Genomic DNA, 15,728 nt, shown 5'->3' on the forward strand with positions numbered 1-15,728 from the left:
AGAAGCAGTGAAAAGGGGAAAAGACTAGAAGGAAAATTTCGTAAGAGAGCAAGGATACAGGTGATTGAAACTATGAGAACATCATTTCTGAAAAATTCTATGTTGGATAAAAACACATTTCCATAAAATATTTGGTCAGTTATGTCTTTGTCTTACATAGTATTTCATTACCTTAAAATTACATCTGTCCTATGATTTTAACCATCTATTTTCTTTTTTTTTTTTTTTGAGACAGAGTCTCACTCTGTTGCCCTGGCTAGAGTGAGTGCTGTGGCATCAGCCTAGCTCACAGCAACCTCAAACTCCTGGGCTTAAGCGATCCTACTGCCTCAGCCTCCCGAGTAGCTGGGACTACAGGCATGCGCCACGATGCCCAGCTAATTTTTTCTATATATATTTTAGTTGGCCAGATAATTTCTTTCTATTTTTAGTAGAGACGGGGTCTCACTCTTGCTCAGGCTGGTCTCGAACTCCTGACCTCGAGCGATCCACCCGCCTCGGCCTCCCAGAGTGCTAGGATTATAGGCGTGAGCCACCGCGCCCGGCCTAACCATCTATTTTTAATCAATATCAGACTTTGGAAAACTAAATGTGTTTATCAAACATTATTTGCTATGAAACTTAGGAAATAAGCCAGATTTACTAGTTGACTGGCACTTCAACCAGTATACCTGAGTGAAACACTGAAACATATCAACTCAACTAAACAAACTTGAGCAAAGGAAAATTACTAAATAGGATCATAGAAGTTAGAATTATAAGATATTATGAATGAGAAAGTTCTTTTGAATCTTACAGTACATGCTATTGCTCTCCTTGAAGCCAGGATCACTTGTATTAACTTTGCCAGATTCAGTAAATGTATGAATATTTTCATCAATATACCAGCTATTGCTTTCATCAACTATAAAAAACACCAGAAAATAAGACTTATCGATATTTTTTTCAGTGTCTTCATTCAGCGTTCCTGAAACAAAAAGAACAAATTTCTTATTTTTCGTAATAGACAATAATCAGAGCCATTTTATACATGCAGCTATTTTTGTGATCTACAGTTATGTTGTTAGGGCATATGAAAAAACTAAATGTTTGTGATGTGGGATTACACAAAACTTTAAAAGGTACATTACATATATGAAGCCAAACTTAAAGAATCCATACTCATCTTTATTTCAACTCAATAACTTTCTAGAGTCTCCATATCTGATAACCATTATCATATGAGATGTACAAAGTCTCAAAATTTGTGCTTCCTTCAACCAAGCACAACTCTAGTTCATAGTAATTAATTTATTCATTTATGCTATATTCAACAAATATTTATTGAGCATTTGTAATGTGTTAGGTACCATAGTGAATGGTGGGTTCATAAAAGTGAACAAGACGGGTTTCTACCTTTGCAGAATTTATAATCAAGAGTGAAGTAATCAATAAATAATACAATATAGAGTGTAAAGTTCTATAGTAGGGAAGAGTGGGGTGCTGGGGAGCTGGCTCACTGAATCTTGGGTCTGGAAAAGGTCCCGAAGGCAATGACACTTCAGCTGATATCTAAAGGACGAGTAGGAGTTTGCTGGGGTATGTCTGGAGAGAAAATTCCAGGCATTAATTAAGAGAAAAGGTTTGGACTTTATCGCCAGAACAATCAGCAGCCATTGAAGGATTTTAAGCAAAGGAGTGACAGGATCAGCTTGCCCCCTCAGAACCATCCTCCCCACTTCAACCCCCAGACAGAAAGCCAAGTGGAGATGAATTGAAACGGGAAACACTTAGAGCCTGACAGGACAGAGGCTGTTGCAGGCACCCTGGCAAAAGTGTGGCAGTGGCCTGAACTAGGTTACAGTCCATGTGGAGCTAGAGAGAAGTGAGCTGATCTGGGGATGTGTAGGAAGCAGAGCTGGTGGGACTTGACTGATGTGGTATGTTTAGTAGGGGATGAGGAAGAGGGAGGTATCAAGAATGATACCTAGGTTCTGTCTCCAGGGACTAGATGGAGGATGCTAAGGCCATTCCCCAAGGCAGGGAACACAGAAAGAAGGGAGGAATTCAGGGAAGGAGCAGATGATAAGTTTTGGAATACGATGAGATTTAGGCACCAGTGGAATACCCAAGTGGAGAAGTCAAGTTGCCAGGCCTGACCATCAGTAGAGGAGTTTGGACCAAAGTTATAGATTTCAGACTCATTAGCCTGCAGATGGAAACAAATGACTCAAAATGGAGAAGATTACTCTGTGAGCTTGGATTGAACAAAAGAAAAAAGCACCTAAGACAGTAGGAATAAAATTATTATGAAATAAATAAATACAATATATCTAATAAATAAAAATATAATAATATAAAATTATTACCAGCCCCAAATATTTTATATAAGCCTTGTATTTGAAACCATAGGGCATAAGTCAGAATCATTGTAAATGAGAACTGTTGATAGCAGTTCACATACCTGCCTTTGAGAATGCAAAGCCTTAAGTCACTTTTATTGTTTAAAAAGAAAAAGGAAAAAGTTTGGAAATATTCAGACTAGGTATCTAAAAGTTTAATATACAGTTATTCTTTATCTTGTCTTCATGTAACTGACTTCCCTGCAAGTTTGAGGACAAAGTGCTCTTAAAAAGTTGGTTTATAAATTATCTCCCAAGGAACATAATCTATAACCTTGAGACTATGTATTTGTTACAGGAAACTGCCATTGTTAAAATACTTATTGTGGAGAACTATTTGTTCACTTAAAGTTTTAAACTTTGATTGTCTTAGGAAGAATGACACTAACTTCTCATTAACTTCATAATTAACATAGTACTGTCATCTCATTATCTTGTTATAATAAAAACTCTATGTGGTGTATGTTAGAAACATATCTGTAAACTTCTTTCTTGCAAGAATTATTTTGCTATAAAATAAACTGGTAACTGGATATCCATTTGCAGAAGATTTAAACTAGAGCCCCACCTCTCATCCTATACAAAAATCAACTCAAAATGCATCAAAGACCTAATGTAAGAGCCAAAATGATACAACTACCAGAAGAAAACATAGGCAAAATGCTTCAGGATGTTGGTCTGGGAAAAGACTTTATGAACAAGACCTCAGAAGCACAGGCAACAAAATAAAAAATAAATAAATGGAATTATATCAAACTAAAAAGCTTCTGCACAGCAAAGAAAACAATCAACAAAGTGAAGAGACAACCTGTGGAATGGGAGAAAATATCTACAGAATGGGAGAAAATATTTGTAACTACTTATCCAACAGGGGATTAATATCCAGAATACATAAGGAACCCAAACATCTCAACAGCAACAACAACAAAAAAAAAAGCCAAACAACCTGATTAAAAAATGAGCAAATGATCTTAACAGACATTTATCAAAAGAAGACATACAAAAGGCCACTAAATATATAAAAAATGCTCAACATCACTAATCATCAGAAATGTAGATCAAAATCACAATGAACCATCATTTCACCTCAGTTAGGATGGGTACTATCAAAAAGACAAAAAAAAAAAATACTGTTGAGGATGTGGAGAAAAGGAAACTCCTATACATGTTGGTGGAAATGTAAACTAGTACAGCCACTACAGAGAATAATATGAAGGTTCCTCAAAAAACTACAAACAAAACTACCATATGATCTAGCAATCCCACTACTGGGAATTTATCCAAAGGAAAAGAAATCAGTATATTGAAGAGACATGTAGACACCTGCACCCTGCACCCCCTTGTTTTTTTGTTTTTTGTTTTTTTCTGAGACAGAGTGTCGCTTTGTTGCCCTGGCTAGAGTGAGTGCCGTGGCGTCAGCCTAGCTCACAGCAACCTCAAACTCCTGAGCTTAAGTGATCCTACTGCCTCAGCCTCCTGAATAGCTGGGACTACAGGCATGCGCCACCATGCCCGGCTAATTTTTTCTATATATATTTTAGTTGGCCAGATAATTTCTTTCTATTTTTAGTAGAGACGGGGTCTAGCTCTTGCTCAGGCTGGTCTCGAACTCCTGACCTCGAGCAATCCACCCGCCTCGGCCTCCCAGAGTGCTAGGATTACAGGCGTGAGCCACCACGCCCGGCCTGCACCCCCTTGTTTATTGCAGCACTATTCACAATAGCCAAAATATAAAATCAAACTAGGTGTTCAACAACACATGAATGGATAAAGAAAATGTGGTACAAATACACAATGGAATTTATTCAGCCACAAAGAAGAATGAAATCCTGTCATTCACAGCAACATGGATGGAACTGGAGGATATTATGTTATATGAAATAAGCCAGCAACAGAAAGTTACTGCACTGCATTTCCTTATTCATATGTGGAAGCTAAAAAAAGTGTTGATCTCATTGAAAAGTACAACAGAGGATATTAGAGGTTAGGAAGGGTAAGAAGAAGGGAAGGATTGACAGAGATTTGTTGAAGGATACAAGATTACAGCTAGACAGGAGAAGTAAGTTCTAGTGTTCTATAGCACTGTAGGATGACTATTGCTAACAATAATGTATTATATAATTTCAAATAGCTAGAAGGAGGATACTGAATGTTTCTAACACGAAGAAATGATAAACATTTGAGATGATAGATATGCTAATTATATTATATGTACCACTATATATTTTATATGTATCAAAACATCACTATGTACTCCATGAATATGTGTGATTATTATTTGTCAATGTAAAAAATAAAATAAAAATAAGCTGGCAATTCACTGATTCACATTAAAACATAAACATAAAAGTAAAATTTTGCACTTCACAGACAACAGTTCTAAGTAACGCTGCCTGTAAGAAACAGGCAGATGTCTGTTATCTTCCTGTTATATCTCCTCCCATCCCTCTCTGTGGGAGGGGACAAAGTGGCAGTTATTTTGTGTGCAGGTGGCTGGATGAGGTCTACTGGGTTTGACTACCGTCTAGTGCCCAACCTGCATTATTGGTTGAACTGAAGGCTGGACTTGTTTGTGATCGCCATCTAGTGCTCAGAGTCCAAGATGGTGAGTTTCAAGGTCAAGGTAGGAAAATACAGAGCCTTTCATAGCAAATTTCCTCTAGGAGAGCAGGGGAAAGCCCAAACATTCTGCTTGACTCTGTTATTACAATGATATTTTAAAAATGTTACCTTTTTTACAAGTCAGAATGGGTCCAATAAGTCCTGAAGTCACATCTTTTACGGTGTCTACATGGGAGTGGTAAATCCTTGTCACACAGTTACTGTCACTGGGGCCAGGCCCCTGCTTTTCCTCTACAAACCACTTGTAAGTATACTGTTTCCCTGGCTCCAGGTAGTCATCTTCCTTTTGCGGGCCCGTAGTATTATCAGGATAGAGAGCACCTAGAAAACGTAGTCTGCACTGAGGTTACGGCAATCACTGGACGATACTATTTTGAATGTGACTCCAGCTTTCTCCATTAAGCCATGAATGTATGTTAATTTGTATTTCTAGAACAAAGTATGCATTTCTCTTTGCCTCCCGTGTCCCTGAGTCCTCCTTAATTGGCTTCCACCTAAATGCTCCGTTTGGCCGCAGTTTCTAGACCAAATTGGAATGGAGCAGGCAGTATATTAATAGACTATCACCATGTGCTTAGATCTCAGATACAGAGGTGACCTCTGGACTTTTGAGTTGCCCTCTGTATTTTCCTCATTGCCAGTCAGACTTGGGACCCAGGGCATCAGGAGGTACCCATGTTACCTACACGGAGCCCATTGCAGGGGTGGCCCTCTGTATAGCTTACATTACTCCGAGCTATTACCTAAGTTCTGAATTTGGAAACTGGCTCTCTTTTCTTTGTTCTTTTCAGGCTAGAATTTTGCCTCTGATCCCCACCCCTTGCATATGGCATCCTCCTAACTATGGATAAAGGTCCTTTATTTAATAAAGGACTTTGAAGCATGAGCAACCTTCCATTGTCTATCTCTCGGTACCCACCAGCTCCACATTAAACGAGAAGAGATTTACTGACTCGTGACTGACTAACTTCTGTACTTTCTTCCTGCCCAGTTCCCCATCTGGACTTGGTCCAGTTTCCTCTGAGTCTGTCTCAGTCCAGAGGATTAATTCAGGGCCTGTTTCTAGCTTCTTCCTCATGCTTCCCTGAGGGAATCCTCAAACCTCAAAGTTTTGTGTGCTGATTTAAAAAAACACAAAAATATGTATTGCTTGTTTTTCCAGATGAAATAAAAATAAATAAATAAATAAAAATTTAAAATACAAAAGTAAAAACAGACTGTTTTTAACATTTATCCCATTATTTGTCTATCATTTAAGGGGCATTAATCAGTACAAGATGGTCGTGTAACATGGCAAAATAATTATGACAGATGAATGGAATGGCATATAGGATTTCCATTGTCCAGTATTTTCATAGAGCCTGGGCTGGAAGGAGCGCCCATTCTATAGGTGACACTCTTATCAAGTTGGACTAAAGTTCTAATTTTCTAAAGATTATGCCAGACTTTTATAAAAACATGTTTCAAATACTGAGGGAAAAATATCTATGTACCACCAGAGACAAGCCCAAGCTCTCTTTTCCTAGCTTTCCTTGTTGTCTTCTGAAACCTCACAAAACCCTATTGTTGGCTTTCTCTTTCTTTCCGTTTTTCAATGCCATCATGCAGCTGTGACTACAGATGTGTAGGAGAGAAGATTCTGTCTGAAACGCAGGAATTTCTCTTGATATTGATGGAAGCTAAAAAAAATGTTGATCTCATGCAAGTAAAAAGTCCAAGAGGGTGATCCTCACCTACGAAGGAATGGAAATGAGATGGGGGCAGAATGGGATTTCTGCCAACCTAACATTTAGCTCACGAGTATCTCCTCTCTTGGTAAGTGAGGGAAAAGGGCATTTTCTTCCCTAGCAATTGCACAAGGGCTGTTACTCATTGAAGATGAGAAATTGAGAAAGAACTGGCTGGGGCATAAACATTAAAGACAGGAGAAGCAGGAGTCTGAGTCCACCCCAGACTCCCCCTAGCTCATACTGCTGACCAGTGCATGATCACCTCACTTTTCCTGAGGTATTGTGCTCATACTCTCCATGAGCAAAAGCTCAAAAATGTAAGGAAAGGGGATCCACTTACCTTCATTTTCTTTAGTGTAGGTGAGCCCATGAGGATGGAAACTAAAGGCTCTTGAAGCATTATTTTTTACATGGATGTGAATGAAGTCTCCAGTCTCTGCCTTAATTATTGGACCTAAAAATCCCAACCAGGATGGTTTATCAATGATTGTTTGAAATGTATTATTAGTAAATTGAAAATACAAAGCCTTTTTATAAGTAAATTTCTTCCTATCTTGACCTCCTTGTTGATAGGTTTGGGATTGAAAGTCTCTACAAAAAATAAACAAACAAAAAAGAGAGAACTTTAACCAATTTTGACTGAAAAGAAAAAAGTGTTAAATAAACTAAAACTACAAGTCAGAAGCTACACAGCCCAATTTTGATAGACAAAACTTAGATGCTGGAGAAAATGTGAAGGAAGAGAAAAAAGATGTTATAGGTAAGGGGAAGGTTGGAGTACCTGGGAAGGATGAAGAGTTCAGATACAAATGTAGCAAGCAATGTATGTGGTATTTTAGTTTAAAGACATAACAAATTATTTACACTGAACTGCATATAGATTTGTAACCCTGCTTTAATTTTACTTTAGCGTCTAAACATTAGATTGATTGCCATGACTTACGATTGTTCATACATTTAAATGGATTTGTGGACTTGTTGGTAGCATTGGGGTGTTTTGCCCAAAAACCACGGCACATCAGAACCCCCCGTTATAACCTCTAGATTTTCCCCTTCCAATTATCTGAAGGAAAAAAAAAAGAAAAGAAGACAGCTACACTAATATCAGAAGGAAAAGTGTTTTATACCTTGAGTACCATGCAAACAAAATTGGTGATAATCACAGAATTAGATATGACCCATGAAATAATGTGTCAGGAGGGCAAGACTGGCAATAATCCCAGGAAAGAGTAATTTTTTTATTTATATTAATATCTCTTTTCCATACTATGCTTACACTAAATGAACAAAATAGTTCTAATGGCACATGTGCTCTGAAAGCGTCAATTACGAGAAATTCTTTACCATCATTTTATCAATGAGTAACAATTTCCGACTTTCGCTTCTGATAGAAATTTTTCAAGGGATAGATATTACTTACTGATCTTCGGAAAAAGGTTTTCCAGTGAGCATATTTTTACCAGAAGGAGCATAGTTCCAAATGGTTTCTTTAATGCCTATGTAGTAGTGTCTAACTTTTGCCCGACCTAGAGAACTAATAAAAAACAGAAAGGTCAGTGGTAAAAGGGCCTTCATTTTTAAATCCTGTGCTGGGAGAAGCTAGGCTTCCACACCTTTTATAATCCAGGCTTTCTTCTTCTATTTGTCTATTTCTGTCACATAAATCAGAGTTGCATAAGAGCTCATCATCTGTCTTCATCTACATTTATGTCATTTGCATTATAAATGCATTTGTTTTTTTTCTTTTTTTTTGCATTCAGTTTTCATTGTCAGGCCAGGTGAAGTGTTGCACAACATACTGGCTAGATGGGTTGCCCGGATCATCCATCATCCTCTGACAACTATTACCTTTTGTGAACTATATCTATTCCTAAATGATAGGAATAGTCTCCTGTCTTGTCTCCAGCCTCCATTTTCTTACTGTTTTAGTTCATCTTACACAATTGCGAGAATATTCTTCATTAAATGTTACTTTTATCAAGTTATTCCTCTAGATTATAATTTTTCATTTAAGACTTTCTTTAAATTATTCTCAAATTTCTTGACATTTAAGACTATCCATAATCTAGGTCCCAATCTGATATCCCAAGTTTGTCTCCAAAATTCACTTACAGAATCCTTTCTCTCTGGAGAGCTGTCTTTTCAGGGACGTGGTGCGAGGTGAGGGAGAATGCTTGCACTCTGGCATCGGACAGCTCTGGGTGTCACTCTTAGCTCACCCACTTATCAGCTGTGTGTAATTGTGTAACTCAATTTCTTCATTTATAAAATTATAATGTTACTCGCCCAATTAGGAAGTTGTGAAAATTAAAATGAGACAACACATGCTGTAGAACCTGGGGACACACATAATAAGCCTGGTACATAGTCAACATTTAATAAGTGTCATTTATAGTACTTCCCTTTACCCCATCGTAATGTGCTTTCTGAACTCATCTGATTCTTTTTTTTTTCTTTGAAACAGAGTCTCACTTTGTTGCCCAGGCTGGAATGAGTGCTATGGCATCAGCCTAGCTCATGGCAACGTAAAACTCCTGGGCTCAAGTGATCCTCTTGCCTCAGCCTCCCGAGTAGTTGGGACTACAGGCAAGAGCCACCATGTCCAGCTAATTTTTTGTTTCTATTTTTAGTTGACTAGCTAATTTTTTTTTTTTCTATTTTTAGTAGAGACAGGGTCTCACTCTTGCTCAGGCTGGTCTCGAACTCCTGACCTCAAGTGATCTTCCTGCCTCGGCCTCCCAGAGTGCCAGGATTACAGGTGTGAGCCACTGCACCCATCCTGAACTCATCTGATTCTATTCACCCATTTCCTAGCCTGATATCCCCTCCTTTGGCCTCTCTTTTTCTTGGCTAATACCAATTTTTCCCATTCTTCAAGGCTCAACTGAAACCTTCATTTCTCAGTGAAGCCTTCCCTGACGATCTCAGCTTACAGACAACCCCCACCCCTTTCTGAATTCACCGGCTGTATCACAGTCTGGCAATTAACCACACGCTGCTTCATATTGTTGCTTAAATGTTCATGTTGTATTTTCTCTACTTCAATAGATTATAAATCCTATAGATTAGGGGGGTACTTATTCTTTATATCTCCTAGAGATATCAAGAAATAAATGTTAATTTTTTAACAAATAAATAGAGTGCCTTGGCTGTGTACAATAAGTAAGAGAAGGAGAAGTTTTTATAAGCCATTGGTCTGATCTGTGCATCAAGCATGCACTGAAATATCTATTACTATTAGGTATTTTTTGAGATTTTTAAAATTTTCAACAGTTAGATTGGTACTCTGATTTTACAATTTTCAACAGTTAGATTGGTACTCTGATTTAAGTTTAGAAACCCAGAATTAGAAATATTAAGGCATCACAATCATATGGTATATATAATTCTGTAGTTTGCTTTTATTCCTCAACTACATGTCTTAGAGACCTTTATATGTCAGTACCTAGAAGTCTACTTCTTTCGTTTTAACTGCACCATAGTTTTTCCTATTATAAATGTACTATAGTTTATTTTTTAAAACACACAAAATCAAAGTATATTTTTCCTATGTGTACATACAGATGTCTGTATATACTTAAGAAAATGCCAAATACTCCAAATTCCAATACTCCAAAAAATGTTGAAGAACTGGATAAAGAGAACAAATACAAATGTCACAAGCAATATATGTGGCATTTTGGTTGAAAGGACATACCAAATTCTTTGAGCTGAACCACATATATTATAGTTTCTAGCCCCACTTTAAGGGATACTTTAGCTTTCATGCATTAGATCAATTCCTATGACTTAGAATTGTTTACATACTTAATTGGGTCAACAGCCAATCTGCTCTGGCAGATTTTAAGGTCACCAGCAGATGTTGGAAGGAATTCAGAAAAGCTAGGCCTGGAGGGACCTTGGCATGAGAAGAAATAGCCTATAGGGGAACCAAGAGGAAGGGATCAATATCCTGTACCTTTTGGGAAACAGCTGAAAGGGTTGGCAACAACATGTCACGGGAGAGACAGATTAGGCTCTCTGCCTCAAGGAGGAGACACAATCGGGTTAGAATAGTTGGAAGCTCTAGGCTCATAGATTTAACTCTAAATAGGGAAGAACCTTGAAACCTTCCCTGTTGCAGTGGACTGGACCAGCAGCTGTAGAAGGACTCACTCACCAGGTGGGTGGGGGCGGGATCCCTTAAATGGGCTTTCTTTTTTTTTTTTTTTTTCTCATTAAACTTTGTTTTAATGGGTCTCAAAATTCTGTGACAGATTTTTGGTCAAGTTGTTTCCATTAAAAAGTACTGATTTTAAAAACTAATAACTTAAAACTGCCACACAAAAAGAAACAAAAGTGGTCCACAAAACTTTCTTTTCCTCCTGAAGGTTTTGCGATGCATTGTTATTAACAACCAGTCTTTTACTATTAAACTTAAATGGCCAATTGAAACAAACAGTTCTGAAACTGTTCTTCCACCACTGTTTAAAAGTGGGGTGGCAGGTATTAGGGATAATATTCATTTAGCCTTCTGAGCTTTCTGGGCGGATTTGGTGACCTTGCCAGCTCCAGCAGCTTCTTGTCCACCGCTTTGATGACATCCACAGCAACTGTCTGTCTCATATCACGAACAGCAAAACGACCCAGAGGAGGATAGTCTGAGAAGCTCTCGACACACATGGGCTTGCCAGAAACCATATCGACGATGGCAGCATCACCAGATTTCAAGAATTTAGGGCCATCCTCCAGCTTCTTTCCAGAGCGGTGGTCAATCTTTTCTTTCAGCTGAGCAAACTTGCAGGCAATATGAGCTGTGTGACAATCCAGTACAGGAACATAGCCAGCACTAATTTGGCCTGGATGGTTCAGGATAATCACCTGAGCAGTGAAGCCAGCAGCTTCCATTGGTGGGTCGTTTTTGCTGTCACCAGCAACGTTGCCACGACGAACATCTTTGACAGACACATTCTTGACGTTGAAGCCCACGTTGTCCCCTGGAAGAGCTTCGCTCAAAGCTTCATGGTGCATTTCCACAGACTTTACTTCAGTCGTAACATTGACTGGAGCAAAGGTGACCACCATGCCAGGTTTGAGAACACCAGTCTCCACTCGGCCCACAGGCACAGTACCAAGACCACCAATTTTGTAGACATCCTGGAGAGGCAGACGCAAGGGCTTGTCAGTTGGGCAAGTTGGTGGCAGGATGCAATCCAGAGCTTGAAGCAGTGTGGTTCCACTGGCATTGCCATCTTTACGGGTGACTTTCCATCCCTTGAACCAAGGCATGTTAGCACTTGGCTCCAACATGTTGTCACCATTCCAGCCAGAAATTGGCACAAATACTACTCTGTTAGGGTTATAGCCAATTTTCTTAATGTAAGTGCTGACTTCTTTAACAATTTCTTCGTATCTTTTCTGGCTGTAGGGTGGCTCAGTGGAATCCATTTTGTTAACACCAACAATTAGTTGTTTCACACCTAGTGTGTAAGCCAGAAGGGCATGCTCACGGGTCTGCCCATTCTTTGAGATACCAGCTTCAAATTCACCAACACCAGCAGCAACAATCAGGACAGCACAATCAGCCCGAGATGTGCCTGTAATCATGTTTTTGACAAAGTCTCTGTGTCCCGGGGCATCAATAATAGTCACATAATATTTGCTGGTCTCAAATTTCCACAGGGAGATATCAATGGTGATACCACGCTCACGCTCAGCTTTCAGTTTATCCAAGACCCAGGCATACTTGAAGGAGCCCTTTCCCATTTCAGAGCTCTCCTTCTCAAATTTTTCGATGGTTCTTTAGTCGATCCCACCATATTTGTAGATCAGATGGCCAGTAGTGGTGGACTTGCCCGAATCTACATGTCCGATGACGATGATGTTGATGTGAGTCTTTTCGTTTCCCATTTTGGCTTTTATGGGTGGTTTTCATGGTACCTGTGTTCTGGCGGCAAACCCATTGCGAAAAAGTTAAATGGGCTTTCAAATGCTCCTTCATCCCAAAATTCTATGGCTTCTTCCTTATCCTCATAGGAACATTAATTTTACCCTGGAATGTGTGTAATAAAGGATCTATTCAGCTGGCTATTTTTTTCCACACTAGGTATCCCAACAAGTGCAAAGAAGTCTAGTATATTCAAGTCAAACAGATCTATCTCCAGTTCAGCTCCACCATTTACTACTCGTGTGATTTGGGGTGAGTTACATAATCATTCTTAACCCGAGTCCTTTTATCTGTAATGTAAGCATACCAGTAATTAGGCCAGGCACAGTGGCTTATGCCTCTAATCCTAGCACTCTGGGAGGCCCAGGCAGGTGGATCGTTCAAGGTCATGAGTTCGAGACCAGCCTGAGCAAGAGCGAGACCCCATCTCTACTAAAAATAGAAACAAATTAGCTGGACAACTAAAAATATATATAGAAAAAATTAGCCAGGCATGGTGGCGCATGCCTGTAGTCCCAGCTACTTGGGAGGCTGAGGCAGGAGGATCACTTAAGCCCAGACGTTTGAAGTTGCTGTGAGCTAGGCTGATGTCACGGCACTCTAGCCCAGGCAACAGAGTGAGACTCTGTCTCTAAAAAAAAAAAAAAAAAGAATAACAGTAATTAAAGTTCAGGGCTCCTGTGAGGACCTAGCCTCCAGTCTGTCACAGAGTAGGCACCCAGAGATAGTTAGCTCCCTCCCCCTAGACAATGAAAATGGTACTGGTAAATATTTATTTTTTTGTTTTCTTCCCAAAACAGATGACTAGGAGAATTGGTTTCTATTATTTTTTTCTTGGTCAGGGAGTTTGGGGCTCAAACATTTTTTCTTAAGTAATGTTACATATTTGTTACATATTATGGCTTATCAAAATGGAAATTATTGTTGCAGGCCTATCCATCCATCCCTTCCTACATAGCCCCCAGTAGGTCAGTCTTTTGGTACAAAAGTATTTGAAGTTGGTCATCATCGTTTGGTTATATTCTTGGTTTGTAGCCCAAGAACATAAGGCATTTTACTTAGTTAAACTTTGTTGAATTTAGCCCAAAGGTGTAAGCCCAAACACCTTGGAGGAAAATTTAGATTCCTTCCTAGTTTTTCTGTTCTAAGACTATAAAGAAGTTTAAGAAAGAAATAGAGCACATAAAAATGTGCATAAGAGTCAAATGATAAGAGCATCTTATATTTGTAAAAAGCTTTACCAAATATAAAATATCTCAAAAATGAAAATTAATACCCTATGTAATTTTCCTAACACTCTTTCCCCTACCCCTCTCATTACACCTGTTTTGTAGATAAGGGATCTAAAACTCAGAAGGTCAAGTAATTTGCTGCAGGATATACACTTCCAAGTTACAGTGCCAGTCAGTAGTCAAGTATAGATCATTGGATTCCAAGTCAAACGTTCCTTCCATGCTACCTGTAATAGCATTGGCTTTAACAGTTTGTGTATACATCTATATTATCAACAAATGCTAAACTTTGCTCAGTACATACGGCTCTAATTGTATCTTCCAACAAGGCAGAAAAATGGAATATAAATGATATAAGGGCAAGATGGGAAGTTAAAAAACAATTTGGAAGATGTCAGTAACTGTTACATCAATGTCTATTATTTCTATTACTTCTATCAATAACCACCACCTGTTGAAAGTCAGCTCTTCCTTAGCCACTTTCTAAACATCGGCTCTAATTACATCAGCAACTTTGAAAGGGAAATTTATTAAACTCTTTTTATAGATGAGGAAACTGGAACTTGAGGGTTTTAAACAACTTGCCAAAGCAACTGTTACTGCCAAAATTTAAACATAGGCTTCAAAGCCTGGTGGATGCTCTTACTACTAAACTCCTTGTCTTGTAATGTAGATTACTCTGTGGAAAACTATAAACTAGATTAGAAAAGTTTAAATAAGTAAAGCAGACAGTAGCTAGGACAGATAGGTCCACTTGGGCTGCAGCCCCAGGTCCGTCACAGGTTAAGGCTATGTAAATTACAATCATCCATAATATGGGGTAGACTCCATGAGAAACTGGAGACCTACAAAACAAGGCATAGAAGGGGGCAGTGTGAAAATATTGAGGACCAATAAGAAAGAAAAAAGCAACCCGCAACATCTAGAAGCTGGCCTGACACTCATAGATAGGACCTAGTGTTCTTCTTTTGGGGAAAACAAAACAATACCACTCCAGAATAAGTCTGAATGTACAGGAGAAACATGAACATTGCCCAAAACTCAAAAATAACCATGTATTCCTTAGGTATAACTTACTGCTGCTTCTTAACCAACTATAACATTAGCTTTGCTTCATTCCTCTCGCTCTACAGATTAGGTTTATAAATAAACCCAGTCATAGAATTACCCCCACTTGCTCACTGCATCTAATCCAGAACAAAGCCCTCCTTCCTTAAACACTCCCTCAAATTACCTAATCCAAATCCCAATTCTATAATAAGTCATTTTTAACACCCTTTTTCTAAGAAACCCTAGGGTTCTCCATTGCATGTATTCCCTCTCAATGCAACAGGCAATAAACACAACTTGTTCAACTACAGGTATGTTCCTGTGGTTTAGTTGGAGTGTTTTGATACTAAAGTCTATGATGTGACTCAGGAAATCCGTTTCATGGCTTAAAATACTATCAACATGACAAAAACTAAGAAATGTATATCTCCAGCTTAGAGTTCTCTGCCTAACTCCAGACTCCAGTATATACAATGATCTACTCAATATCTCCACTTAGTTGTTTAATGCAGCACTTCTCAAATATTTATGCATAGACAAATCATCCGGGGATTTTTAAAAATACAAATTTAGATTCTATATGTCTGGGGTTGTAACAGAGGTAAAGTTCTGAAAAGGGGAAACAAAATTTTTTATGAGTTGTCTCTTTAAAACCTCCCACCATTTTTGGGAATTAAAACCTGCATTCCTTCCTGAAGCCAGTAATCAAAGGGACAGAAAAATGTTCCTTGCTGTTTGTTTTCTAGTATCTTAAAAAACAAGAGATAGGTCAACAGAATTGTCCAGA

The 15,728-nt window shown here is 38.6% G+C and overlaps 1 protein-coding gene and 1 pseudogene across 2 annotated transcripts in view; both read right to left on the reverse strand.

Annotated features, from left to right (window-relative positions):
- LOC123630158 (ceruloplasmin-like) overlaps positions 1-8,308 on the reverse strand; it is a 36,963-nt gene extending 28,655 nt beyond the window's left edge. Inside the window, exons 1-4 of the mRNA XM_045539443.1 lie at positions 8,154-8,308; positions 7,074-7,324; positions 5,112-5,324; positions 797-967 (exon numbers count right to left, since the gene is read on the reverse strand). Of these exons, the coding sequence (XP_045395399.1) occupies positions 797-967; positions 5,112-5,324; positions 7,074-7,324; positions 8,154-8,308 (790 nt within the window). The remainder of the gene's footprint in view (positions 1-796; positions 968-5,111; positions 5,325-7,073; positions 7,325-8,153) is intronic.
- Positions 8,309-11,234: 2,926 nt separating this feature from the next.
- LOC123630160 lies at positions 11,235-12,637 on the reverse strand (annotated as a pseudogene). Its single transcript, XR_006732607.1, has one exon. The product of XR_006732607.1 is annotated as an elongation factor 1-alpha 1-like (transcript).
- Between the last annotated feature and the right edge of the window lie 3,091 nt (positions 12,638-15,728).

Source organism: Lemur catta, chromosome 1 (assembly GCF_020740605.2).
Source record: "Lemur catta isolate mLemCat1 chromosome 1, mLemCat1.pri, whole genome shotgun sequence".
NCBI classification, from domain to species: Eukaryota; Metazoa; Chordata; class Mammalia; order Primates; family Lemuridae; genus Lemur; species Lemur catta.